Source organism: Vipera berus, assembly GCF_964194415.1.
Source record: "Vipera berus genome assembly, chromosome: 1".
In the NCBI taxonomy this organism is placed as follows: domain Eukaryota; kingdom Metazoa; phylum Chordata; class Lepidosauria; order Squamata; family Viperidae; genus Vipera; species Vipera berus.
Genome location: NC_138202.1, coordinates 167,452,397 through 167,465,887, shown reverse-complemented (window position 1 = coordinate 167,465,887; position 13,491 = coordinate 167,452,397). Strand labels below are relative to the sequence as shown.

General features: G+C 40.4%; 1 protein-coding gene across 2 annotated transcripts in view; it reads right to left on the bottom strand.

Moving 5' to 3' along the window:
- ITGAV (integrin subunit alpha V) overlaps positions 1-13,245 on the bottom strand; it is an 82,909-nt gene extending 69,664 nt beyond the window's left edge. For both annotated transcript variants that reach the window (XM_081312674.1, XM_081312675.1), the window contains exon 1: positions 12,777-13,245. In XM_081312674.1, the coding sequence (XP_081168800.1) occupies positions 12,777-12,928 (152 nt within the window). In that variant the 5' untranslated portion in view covers positions 12,929-13,245. The remainder of the gene's footprint in view (positions 1-12,776) is intronic.
- Positions 13,246-13,491: the final 246 nt, after the last annotated feature.

Sequence of the window (13,491 nt, the reverse complement as noted above, 5' to 3'; positions counted from 1 at the left end):
TAGATAGTCCTCAACTTACAACTATTCATTTAATGACAGTTTGAACTTACAATGTCCTCAATGAAAGTTACTTGCAAGCTGTCCTCAAAGTTATGTCCATGCCACCGCTCCCACAGTCATGTGATTGCAATCTGGGCACTTGGCAACTAACTCACATTTATGAGAGTTGTAGCATCTTATGGTCACCTAATTGTAATTTATGACCTTCCCAGTTGGCTTCTGACAGGCGAAGTCAATTGGTGAAGCTGGATTTACTTAATGATTGTGGTGATACACTTAATGACTGTGGTAAAAATGGTTGTAAAATTGGGTCCATCATGTGATGACTTGCTTGACAACTGCATTGGTTAGCGACTGAAATTCTGGTCCCAATTGTAGTCATCAGTTGAAGACTATCTTTCCCAGAGGTCCCCAACCTTTTGGGCACCAGGGACCGGTTCCGAGGAGAAAGGTTTTCCCACGGACTGGAGAGTGTGTGGTTTTGTGTGCTGCCTGCATCTCATGGATGAGACTTGTTTGTGCAGCCCGGTTGCTGGCATGCTGTGGCCCGGTGCTGGTCCATGGAATGAGGGTTGGGGACCCCTGATCTATATTATACCAAACTGGGTCTTAAAAAAAATTAGAACACAAACAGTCAAAATATTCGTTCTATCCTCATTCTAATGCCAGAAAAAAAATGCAAACTACCTCATAGTCCCTCATAGGGACGCGGTGGCTCAGTGGGTTAGGACGCTGAGCTTGTTGATCAGAAGGTCGGCAGTTTGGCAGGTCAAATCCCGAGTGCCGCGTAACAGAGTGAGCGCCTGTTACTCGTCCCAGCTTCTGCCAACCTAGCAGTTCAAAAGCACGTAAAAATGCAAGTAGAAAAATAGGGACCACTCCGGTGGGAAGGTAACAGCGTTCCGTGCGCCTTTGGCGTGTAGTCATGCCGGCCACATGACCACGGAGACGTCCTCGGACAAGCGCTGGCTCTTCGGCTTTGAAACGGAGATGAGCCCCTAGAGTCGGAAACGACTAGCACGCATGTGCGGGGGAACCTTTACCTTTACCTACCTCATACATGTTTTACCCAACATAGTATAGCATGTCATGTCAAAATATTCTGCTAAGGGACAATAATGCAGGCCAATGTAAGGATAGGATCCAATATATGGATGAGACTGCTGCTTGCTGATGCTGCTGGATAAATTAAGAGACTGTGGCAAATATTGTATCACTATAAGAGGACCATATATCCAACAGAAATGAGGGGTTTTTCTCTCTCGTTTTCTTAAGAATCTGAGGAAGGAAGATATTTCACTTATACCATTTCTGTTATTGTCTTTGAAAATGGTATCCACATCTGTGTTGCTATCAAATGCTCATTAGTTCTATTTTTTTCTTTATTATATTTTAATTATCCATCCCTTAGGAACCCATAGCAGACTTTAAATATATGTTTATTCCTCTTATCCTAGAATAAATTATTAAAGAGTTTTTGAACATATCAAGCTTCTTCTTCTGTGAACCTGGAATATTCTAAATGTGAACCTACATATTCTAAATCAGTGTTTCTTAAATGTTTTTCTCTCAGGACTACTTTCCGCTATAAACAAGTTATGGAGAACCCCCCAAAAGCTTATGGGTTATATTTTTCATATTATAAATTAAAATCAATGCATTGGCTGCTGCTATCATTTCTCACTATTGTTTTGACAGAATTTTAATATTGCATTATTTCTCAACATAGGTTGCCAAATAATTTTGATTTTGAGGAGCATTGAGAAAGCCTTGGGAGAACTGCAGTGTCCTAGGACCATGCTTAAAGAAACAGTCTCCTAAATAAATGCTGAATGTAAAAAAATGAAAACGTAGCTTCTATGTGTGTAACTACCAAAAGAATTTCAGCCATATGTGCATCTTGCTTCTTTGGACTGCTGCCTTATCTTAAATCTTGATTATTGCATTTTTTAAATGTCTTGGCAGAAAAGTTGCTGTTATCACTGAGGGAACATTATGAATTAACCACTGATGACAAAGCAATTCCTTAAAAAATGAAAGCTGGCAAGTATGATTGGTTATACAGTCACATATGAAAAGGGGTAATGTCCTGGCAAACTTCATATGTTTAGAAGTATCTTCCATGTATTTTAGGAAAGACTGTGTCAGTTGGGAGTGGAATGACAGTAGTACAGACTGCATGTTGTCTGGAGTTATGAAATACTGACTGAATGTGGGAAGAGGGTGATACAAAGCAGCAGCAAGAACTAAATGGGAATAAAAGTCAGGAATTTGAGTTGGGTAGCTGTATAAATCAAATAATTGCTTAAATAAAATTCTGAATCACACACTATTATTTATTTTAGTGATACAGTATAATTCATTTAGCCACTAAAAAATAAGAGCACAGTGGATTTAAATTGGAATGTTTAGTCAAACCAATGTCATACAGAGTGATGATCAGACCTATAGAACCAGCCCTTGCTATTATTATTTTTTCTTAAAATAGTGAACTCATTTTAATGAGCTTTAGAGCTATCCTAAATGTTCTCTATCAGGGGTTCCCAGCCCCTGGTCCGTGGACCGGTACCGGGCTGCACAAACAGGCAAAGCCCCATTCGTGGGATGCAGGCAGCACACAAAACTACGCACCTTCCGGTCCGCGGAAAAACCTCTCTCCACGTAACCGGTCCCCAGTGCCCCAAAGGTTGGGGACCTCTGTTCTATATGATGAATAGCTGGAGATTATGGACAATTTTCAGATACTTAGCTGTTTTAGCCTATTTACTGCCCCATACTCTTTAAGCAGCATCACCACCAGGCATTCCTAATGCTGGAAAAAGCCAAAAAGACAAGTGCACATCCCTCTCTCACTTCCACTAATTAATCAACAAAGGCTAAAAGCCAAAGAAAATGCCCAGAGCAAGTAAAAGTAAATGAAACTAAGTGCTTGGGCTACTGCCAAATAGTTTATAAGTAAAGGACTTCTTTCAATCCAAACAACCATATTGTTATCATAAAGCAATGAGCAGTGGCTGTGATGCCTCAGACAACACAGCTTTGATGTCACTGTAGGAGTGAACCGCAAGACGAAACTCACCAGTCAATCCCCGCTGCATAAACCATGTTGAAAAGAATGCAAAAAGTGTGTAAAAATGCAACAGTGTAACTACTCTCAGTAATCCAATGTGGCACTGCTCTTTGAAATCTCAACACCAGATGTTAAATGTGAATAAATGGCTCGCCTACTGAATTTTCAACTCATCCAGTATTAGTCTCTGGCCATCTTTCAAAAAACTCTTTTTATTTTATTTATTTATTTATTTTTGGGACTTATATGCCGCCCTATCTCCCAAAGGACTCAGGGCGGCTAACAACAATAAAACAATAATACAAATGTTAAAAAAGATTAAACTAACAAGCCCCAATGATAAAATGATAAAATATTAAAAATATTCTACTTAAAAATCCCTATCGTCAGTCCAGGTCAGCCTGATGAAAAAGGAATGTTTTAAGGCCGCGGTGAAAGGACCGGAGATCTGGGGCCATCCGGAGCTCAAGGGGAAGCTGGTTCCACAGGGCTGGCGCTCCCACAGAGAAGGCCCTCCCCTTGGGGGTCACCAGCCGACATTGTCTAGCCGACGGCACCCTGAGGAGGCCCCCCCTGTGTGAGCGCACCGGGCGATGGGAGGTCGTTCCTGGCAGCAGACGGTCCTGCAAATAAAAGCTGCCTGGCTTGGGCATATAAAACTGTCCTATGTTTTAACAGATCCTAGTCTTTTCAGATAGTAATCAGTTATTTGAACAAGTCTTCACTTCCTGGCCTCAGGTTCCAGGATCCTAAAATACGACTTCTACTATTAAAAGTAACAACAGAGAAAACAGTTCTCTGAATATGGATTTGTTGTGCCTGGAGCATAATTAATCTAAGCAATACAGTTAAAAGTGAAATCTTCCAATAATTCAGGGGAGCAATACGATCCAGCAAGCAGACTGAAAGAATTCTGCAAAAATTGCACTCAGGTCTTCCAAAAACTTGTTTTTTTAATCGTCGAATTTCAAAAACATGGGTTACAGCAAAGGTATTAGCAGAGTACAGAATGAGTATAAATACGGTACGCGTGTTGATTAAAACTAGGCCAACATAATTTGCAATCTGCCAAGCCAAAAATATTCCACAGTGGTCTGCCAGGTATTGGCCACTCCCCTGGTTTTGCTGTCTCAAGTTGCAGAATGAAAACAATAGGAACTCTTATAAGGCCTTGTTTATATGTTACACCATGCTGATGAGCCATGTTCATCGTACATATATTCGGGATAAAAATGTTGAACAGCAGCATGAGATCAGGGGGAAAAGAAAGGTTACCCCACCCCCGGTAAAATCAGGACCAAGCTAATAAATCATATACTACGTTATACAATGAGGTTTCACTGGTTTATATCTGAATCTAGTCATTGTGGTTTTATAACACATTATTTAAGGCATAGCATTATATATGAAACCCAGCCCACTGAGGCTTGGTAAACAATGGTTTGTCACAAGTCCATCAATATAAGGCCTGTTAAACTCAAAGCTTTCTCCCAACTTCTGTGCAGAAGTCTCCAATGAGTCAAAATCAAGAAAATAAGCTACCAAATACCAATTTACCATTAAAAAAAGCCACTATTAAACAAAGCATCTGGTACTGCTCCTTCTCTAGTGCCTTGTATTTTCAGGAAAAAACCTCATTGAATGTATCTGATTTTGACCAAGTGGCTTTACGTGAAATCCTAAAGAAAATTTAACTCTAAAATTAATCAGTCAGGCAACCCACACTTAATATGGCAGAAAGGCTACTCCTAACCTTAAAACCCACCTAAAAGCTGACCCAGCCATTAAAGTTAATCATAAACTTGTTATCCAAAATATAATGCAGACTTCACCTTTCACTACAGAAATTATGCCACAGAATTACCATAATCCAAAAATACATTTTTTTTAAAAAAAGTTTAATGTGGCACTATTTATTTTTGACAATTCTGCGTTAGCATTTACTCATCAGTACATTTTAAGACTGAGTTTCCTGCATTTTCCTCCCCTTCTTCTGTAGTTGTGAAGATTTCACCTATTTCCCAGGATTTTTCGAAGGTAGTAAAAGATCTGAGAATCCTTCAATTATTTATGTAAGTTCCTAGTATATTCTATTCCGTTCCAACTAAAGCACAGTGCAAATCAAATTTATTAGATAACATTTAAAACTGCAGTTAGCAATCCTCAACTATGTATACAAACCACAAGGAAGATTAAATTTATTAACAGAACTCTCACACTTTACAGGATTGAAACCTAAGAGGAATTTTAATGTAAATAAAGCCCTGTTTAAACAACGTTAAATCAGAAGTTCACATCATGAGATGGCTCCAAAGAACCACTTCCCACACATATCCTTTAAATGAAATTTCCAAAAAAAAAAAAATCTTTTGTGTTTGCAATGGCTTTCATGTAACCCAGGTCTGTGGTAATGCAGGGTGGGGGTTCCAGCAGAAGTTAATACCCAAACAACTATGATTTTGTGGAATTCCATTAAATTCCTTTTACTGTTAGGTCCTGGAAAATTGTTCCATTTTGCAATTTGCTCAGAGCTGTTATGGTACAAGCTATTTTACGAGTTTTCCTCTTTATTAACCTTACGTTTGCTGCATCACTTTACAATACGGTCATGCATACTTTATGGCATGACCAAGTATGGTAGAGTCATTAAGGCATCGGATTAGAAACAAGGAAATCATAAATTCTAGTCCTGCCTTAGACATAATCCAAATGGGTGGGACTTAGGCCAGTCAATCTCTCTCAGCCCTAGCAAAGAGGAAAGGGCAAACCGCTTCTGAAATCTTCCCAAGGAAATTGCTGGGACTTGGCCATGCGGTCACCAGGAAACAAAAATGAAGAAAGCTTTATGGCAGACATGTCAAACACAAGACCCGGGGGCCAGAACCGGCCCATGAAGTGGTTTCATGCGGCCGGCGAAGCCATCCTGGAAACAGTGAGGGAACGGCCCCCACTGCCTTGGCCCTGAGACCCTCCTCCTGCCAGAGACCCTCAGATCTGTCCCACTCCTGCACAGGCCCCCATAGGCACCCTTGATGTAAACGATGTAGAGCTGGCCATGCCCACCCAGTAGGCCATACGCACTTTAGCCACGCCCACCCAGTAGGCCACGCCCACCCAGGTCACACCCGCCCAGCCCCCTGAGGGCAACCGCAATGCTGATGCGGCACTCAATAACTGCTTTATGGTATATTTTAAAACGTGCACTATTGAGATCTTCAGTTTTATGCTAGTGGAGAGCCTACTAATGTCAATAATATTTAAATTAGTTATGAAAAATGTAAACTTTTCTTCTTGTACTAAGCTTTATTGTGGCGGCTCTAGTTCTTTCTCTTAACGGTTACTGCTTGCATTTTCTTATTTAGAGATAAAAGGAGTTGTTACATTTATCTTTTTTTTAAGGTTTAATTTTATTTATCTCTGGTGAGATCTCTCTCGTAAAGATGGAAGAGTGGCTGATTTTTTAAAAATAATAATAATAAACCTTTATTGTCAAAGTACAACATGTGTACATTGAGATTAGCTGAGCTCCCCCTTTGACATTATGCATCCCTTGACATTATGGGGTTAAGAAATGGTGCTATAGGAATTAATGTTTCAACTGCCAGTAAAGCAGCCCAGGTTTGGGTAATCTTATTTTTCTTATACACTGGCCTTAAGGGGAAATGCCAGATGAGGTCACTCCTTGAAAGCAATGAAGGTCCCACCACAGAGGCACGAAACCTTCTTGGAAAGGTAATTTGAGAAGTTCAGCTTTCCATATTATTTTGTTTCCGTATTACTAACTCAACTTAACGATCAACATGGTATATACAGTCCCATATTTTCCAATGAAATAATGGACCAGTAAGTGGAAGCATTAATAATACGGTAATCCTCATATAAATAAGGATATCAGCATTTCAGTGGGTCAAGTAATTTTCAAGCTAATTCCACATAAGAACTAAGTTCCAAATTTTTTTGTTCCAGTGACCAAAGCTAAAATAAATATCCAGTGTCAGGCCTGAAGGTGTGAAAAATTAAGTCCGCTCCTCTGATCATGTAATTGAATTTATGCTACAGAATCCTTAAAAAGATGTCCCTGTGAAATACATATATTATATAAAAGTGTGCATAAAATAATGAGAAAGAATAAAACAGTAAGGTCTTTTGTAATATAAATCTACCTCAAATTAAAAAAACCCCTTATCTTACTCAAACAAAAAATGCTAAAAGAAGATCTGGACCATTTTCTTTCTTTTTTTTCCTTTTCCTTTGAACACAAGTTCAAATTTACCCACTGAGAAAATTTGTACATGTCTTCATACTAGGGTAGACAAAGGAATCAGAACAAGATCCAAAACCCCAATCCTTAAACTTGTCAAAATTGTTATTGACATGAAATAGAATTAATTCTGATTTACCATAATTTATAAATAACCAGACATTATACCAAGTTTGTAAATCAATTAAACAAAATGGAAATTTATGGGTCTATTCTAAGAGTACAATCCTATATATGTTCATTCATGTGAAAGTTCATTCAATTACAGATATGTGAAAACGGGAATACCACAGCAGGCAACTGTATGTATCAAACAAAACCAAAGATAACTTTTGAGTGGGGAACAAATAAGGCATAACCATCTATTCAATGGTCAATATAAGAGCATTAAAACAAACAAAAAGTATCTTTTCTAATAGACATCTAATGAGAATGTTACAATTACAATAGAGACATGATAAAAGCATCTTAAAAGCACTCAAGATAAATAAAGCTCAATCTTTCCTATAATGTTTATATTTATATTTTTTGATATTTTTATAAGGATTAAAAACACATAAATATGTAGTACGCTATCCAGAGAATTTTAATATTGGAATATAAATAAATATACAGGTAGCCCTTGACTTACAACCACAACTGAACCCAAAATTTCTGTTGCTAAGTAAGATATTTGTTAAGTAAATTATGCCCCATTTTACAACCTTTCTTGCCACATTTGGTAAGAGAATCACTGCAATTGTTTAGTAACATGGTCGTTAAGTGAATCTGGCTTCCCCACTGACTTTGTCAGAAAGTCAATCATGTGACCCTTGGATGCCACAACCATCATAAATTTTGATCACGTGACTATGGGGAGGCTGCAACAGTCGTGTGAAAAATGGTTATAAGTCGCTTTTTTCAGTGCCTTTGTAACTTTGAACGGTCACTAAACAAACTGTTATAAGTTGACGACTACCTGTACGCATAATTTTATAACAAAACCGATGAAGATAAAAGATATGTGAAGATAAACCCATGGTATTTAATAGTGTTCAGATTAGGGTGGAATCCATTGCTGGTTTCTAATCTTGAATACAATAATTGAGATTCACTTCAAAGAAGAATATAGCATTAATTGACTTTAATGAGATATATAATAATGCTCTCACTAGGTTTGCAGTTGTATTTTAAACAATTTAATGGTGCACTGTAGTGCTTTGTAAGCCATTTCAAATAAATGTGTTCATAAAAATGAAACAAGGATTTTCATATAACTATAAATAAATACTTATTTAATTATATAACATTCCAGATCATCGGATCTTCATATTTCTGAATATTTTACATATATCGTAGTTATGATGCCAGGAGTTGTTGGCGAGTTAGCAGTAAAACTAGTTTGATAAATAAAATAAGAAACAATCAGAAGAGAGCAGAACGAATTAGCTATTTAATACTTAGGGGACAAACCACTCGGTGTTTAGGAAGACAAACACCATAACAACCAACATGATGTTACCTCACTACTGGATGGGGCAGAAATTTACAGCTAGCATTTTCTACAGTTTTATGGATTTTTCAATGATTTTTAAAAGGTCTTTAAAGGTTTGGATAACTTATGCGGTCATTTACCTCACTTCTCTTTTTCCATTTCCTGCTGCAGATAATAAGGAATTCTACTCTTTTGATTTGGAGACACAATTTCTGAGGCCAAACAAAGCACATTCAAGGGCTAGATATTTTGTTTGTTTGTTTATATGCTGCCCATCACACAGAAATGTGCATCTGGGTGATATAAGTATATAGATATGGTAGATATGGCCCCATATCCACACAGTGGGGATGCTGGTCTTTACAGCTTTTACTGAAGGATTGGCTCATGCTTTTTTGCTTTGTGTTAAATCCTTTCACAATACAGTGTTTCTACAATAAGCACCATGCACGGAATCAGTATGTTTAGAGATATTATGTCAAAAGTTAAGGAGAAAATATTGACCAGACTACCTCAGTGAATCTGGCTGCCAGAATTAAACCATAAAAAGCAAAAATGTTACCCTGCGATGAAACAGCAAAACCTTCAGAGACTAATTTTTTTTATCAGCCATGCCTTTGTTAGAACAAGCCATAAGGTCACAAAACAGCATGCAAGCTTTTGAGTTCTCTAGACTACACTGGGATTGGGAAAGAAGCAAAGACACTCCAACATGACCACTGAAAATGGTTGGACAGCTCATCTCCGAGCACCTCTGAACTAACAGTGAAGGCACTGGTTAATTACTTCATTTCTTATTATATTTCTATCACCAGGAACAAGAGCAGGGCCAGACATTTTCTGCTTCTGGAGGAAAAAGCTGATCCCTTCCTGTGACCCCACTTTACATAAGTAAGCCAACTGGATCTGTGACAGAGTCATCTCGTTGGTCGGCAATTTGGCGGGTCCAATCCCGAGTGCCACGTAACAGAGTGAGCGCCTGTTACTCGTCCCAGCTTCTGCCAACCTAGCAGTTCGAAAGCACGTAAAAATGCAAGTAGAAAAATAGGGACCACTACGGTAGGAAGGTAACAGCGTTCTGTGCGCCTTTGGCATCTAGTTATGCCGGTCACATGACCACGGAGACGTCCTCGGACAAGCGCTGGCTCTTTGGCTTCGAAACGGAGATGAGCACTGGCCCCTAGAGTCGGAAACGACTAGCACGCATGTGCGGGGGAACCTTTACCTTTACTTTAAGACTACCAGAGAATTATAAGCCAGCTAGCTTTTCTCTCTCAGGGCCCTCACTATTTATCTAGATCAGGGGTTCCCAACCAGGGGCGCTCGTACCCCCTGGGGGTGCAAGACGATATTCCAGGGGGTGCGAAAACTTGGGTTTTCAAAATTATAGTGTATATGCATAATTTGTTGCTGTTATTACAAACTTTTGTAAGGGGCGTGAGAATATATCAGAAGTGTTCTAGGGGTGCGGGGTACAGAAAAGGTTGGAAGGGAGGAGGGTATATTTTGGTCAGCACCAAAGAGTCATGTTCCAGATCTTTTAGATTATGTATATGGGGACCATGCTTTCCTACATCTTAGGGAGCAAATATTTCAGCTCCTTTAAGAGTTGAACTTTAAAGACAGACAATATGAGAGTATTCTAAGGTAGTGACAGACTAACTTAAAGCAAACTGGGAAGAGTTTTGTGTGTGTGTGTGTGTGGAGTGTGCTTAGTTCCCTAATACAGAGGTTCCCAACCTTTTGGGAACGCGGACTGGAGGGGGTGTGGTTTTGTGTACTGCCTGTATCCCGCAGATGGGGCTTTGCTTGTTTGTGCGACCCGGTTGCTGGCATGCTGCGGCCCGGTACCTGGACCAGATGTTGCGGACCCCTGCCCTAATACATTTATTATTTCTTCTGGTATCCTACCTGAATACAGGTATAATAATACTTAATAAAGCAACAGCTACATAATAGTTCACTGGGTTGTCTGAACCTTGCCATTTTGGTTTATAAACTGTTTATGGCTTAATGTGCTTGATGAGCCAGACTTAATTGTGCTTAATTCTGTGAATCACAGCTTAATATATGTGAACCTAGCACTTATTTCTGTTATCAATGCATGTTTGGACCAGAGGCCCAGTTATCGAAAGGTGATAACATTTTGATTTTATCTATCAAAGAAAATACCAAGAAAGTCTGGTTGCCTTTTGGAAAAAACAACTTTGGGACAACCATGTCTTGGATGATTGAGAATCTCTACAGGCAAGGATTGCATTTATGGTTCATGTATCTCACTGTTTTCATTTTTAGTGTTCAACAGTATTTTCTGAAAATATACAAAACAAAGGTAAAATCCCCTAGGTCAGTAGGGTTTAAATCTAATATTGCACTTATGATTTCCCCCCACTTTCATTTAGTAATGGCACAAACATGCTGGCAAAATCTTTTTTCTGCCATATCTCTAAGGATACCTACATTCCATTCTCAACCCATGAACAAGATATTCAGCTGGATAAACAGTATCTTCTTGTTATACTGTCAAGGTCCTAGGGAAGCTTTAAGATACAGACTTTGTCACCTATTGCCTTGGAGAGAAGTCAGGTGACTGCATGACTTGGAAACACAGACAGGATAGGACTCAGCAATGGAGAATATAGTTGTTGGGCTGCTGTCATTTTTTCTTTTTTTGCTGATTAAAGACTGTACTTGGACTCAACAACCAGGAAAAACTCTTAGAAATGCAGCTCTAGCCCTATAAGTTACTCCTAGGATACTTGGGGTGGTGGTGGTATTGGACAGCAAATCATATTGTATGATCTCACCAGCAAATGTAGTCATTGCGCACAGAAACATAATTACATTCAAAATATTGCTCAGAGTTAAAAGTCTCCCCCTCAAACACTGAACTAGGAAGAAAGTTCTATTCAAATCAAAAGAATACTCTATGGGGCCTAAGAAGTTAGCAGTAATTATGGAAACAGAAGCCTAAGGAAAATATCTATTTATACTTATTCCTGGGGCATCCTCTTCCCCACTTCCCCAGCACTTTGAACCTTTTGCCACCATAATCAAAATGAAGCGCTGTCAGATAAATTAGAATTTACTGGATTAGAGTGCTTTGAGTGAAAACAGCGCTCAGAGAGTCACCAGCTTTATAAACTAAAAGTACCGGCTTTATAATATATCCATACAGTTTACATGTATATAGGATTTGTTGCCACATCTCAAAGCAGGCAGTAAATCGTATACACATTATTATGAAGAAAAAGTGCTCTTAAATGTAAGTCCTAAACGGCAGCAGAGCAAAACATGTATTATTAGCCCTCTTATTTTCCTTCTACATGTTTACAGCATCCAATAACTCTTCACCTAAGCACAGCTAGCTATCTTTCCCAACTACAAAGACTATTTGTTCTACAGATTGGATAAGAAGACTTCAATCTACAAAAAAAAAAGAAGAGAGTATTTGGATTTTACCAAATCCTCTTATTTGGTAAAGGGGAAGGGGAAGCCTGCATCCCCCTGCAAACTCCATTGAAATCGACGGGATTATCTTCCCTCCCAAACAGAGCGGTACTTCTCCTTAAAGGCTGAAATACGTCCTGCTCAAAATGCAAGCGAGGATCTTAACGAAACGTAACAAAAAAGTTAATCCGGTTTGGCAAGGAGGGCGCTTGGTCAGGGAAGAAAGGCAAATGGAGAAAAAAAAATCTTAAATCCCACTAGCCGGATAGACACTTGCTCCGAAGTCCTCCCCACCCCCCCGGCAATTCCTTTCAAAAAAGCGGGATCCTTCCCAAGCGGAGCCGCGCTCGAAACAGGGACCGAAGCGGAGCGAGCTTCGGTTCCGTTTGAAAAAAAACTTCCCTGGGATTTTTGGCCAGAGGAGAGTTTCTGGCGCCCACCGCCTACTACTAAGAAGGAGCTCTGGGAAGCGGCGGCGGTTTTCAACGTCTTGCAAAAGCGGCGCCCGCCATGGGACTTACGAAGACTGGTCGGGGGCGAAGAAATCCACCGCGAAGCCGAAGTAGCTGCCGTCGGAGCCCGAGTATACAGTCGGGCTCTCCGCGTCCAGGTTGAAGGCGTACCCCGGCGCTAGCAGGCGACCGGCGAAGAGGAACAGATAGAGCGCGACCATGGTTAGCCCAGGAATGCCCAGCGGATACCCCGGGGAACCGTGGAGGGAGAGAGGGCGAGAGGGGAAAAAAAAGAGAGAGAGAGAGAGGAGGAGGAGGAGGCGGATCTTCCCGGATTTCTGATTGCCGCCGCCGCCGTCCGCCCCCTCCGCCTCTCCGATGCCCAGCAGCAGAGGAGAAAGCGCCGCGGCAACGCCGAGCAGTGGCGGCGGAGGGAAAGAAAAATAAAACAATAATAATAATAATGATAATAATAATAAAAACCCCACAACCACCCGACGCGTCCTCCGATGATGGACTTGCAAAAGTCTCCCAGCCGGCGGGGAGCTCAAGCACTTCCTTTTTTGTTTTGTTCCCTATTTCCCCAGGACGGGGACGAGGACGTGGGCGGAGAAATCAGCAAGCTCCGCCGCCAGCCTAAGCGCGGTCGAGCCGCCCCCTTCGTTTCCAAACGGAGGAGGAGGAGAGGAGGAGGAGGAGGAGGAAAAGAAAGCGAAGGAACGAAAAGCGTCGCGTTGCGGGCTCTGCGGGCGCCGAAAGAGGACGGGCGCGCGCTGGTGCCGGA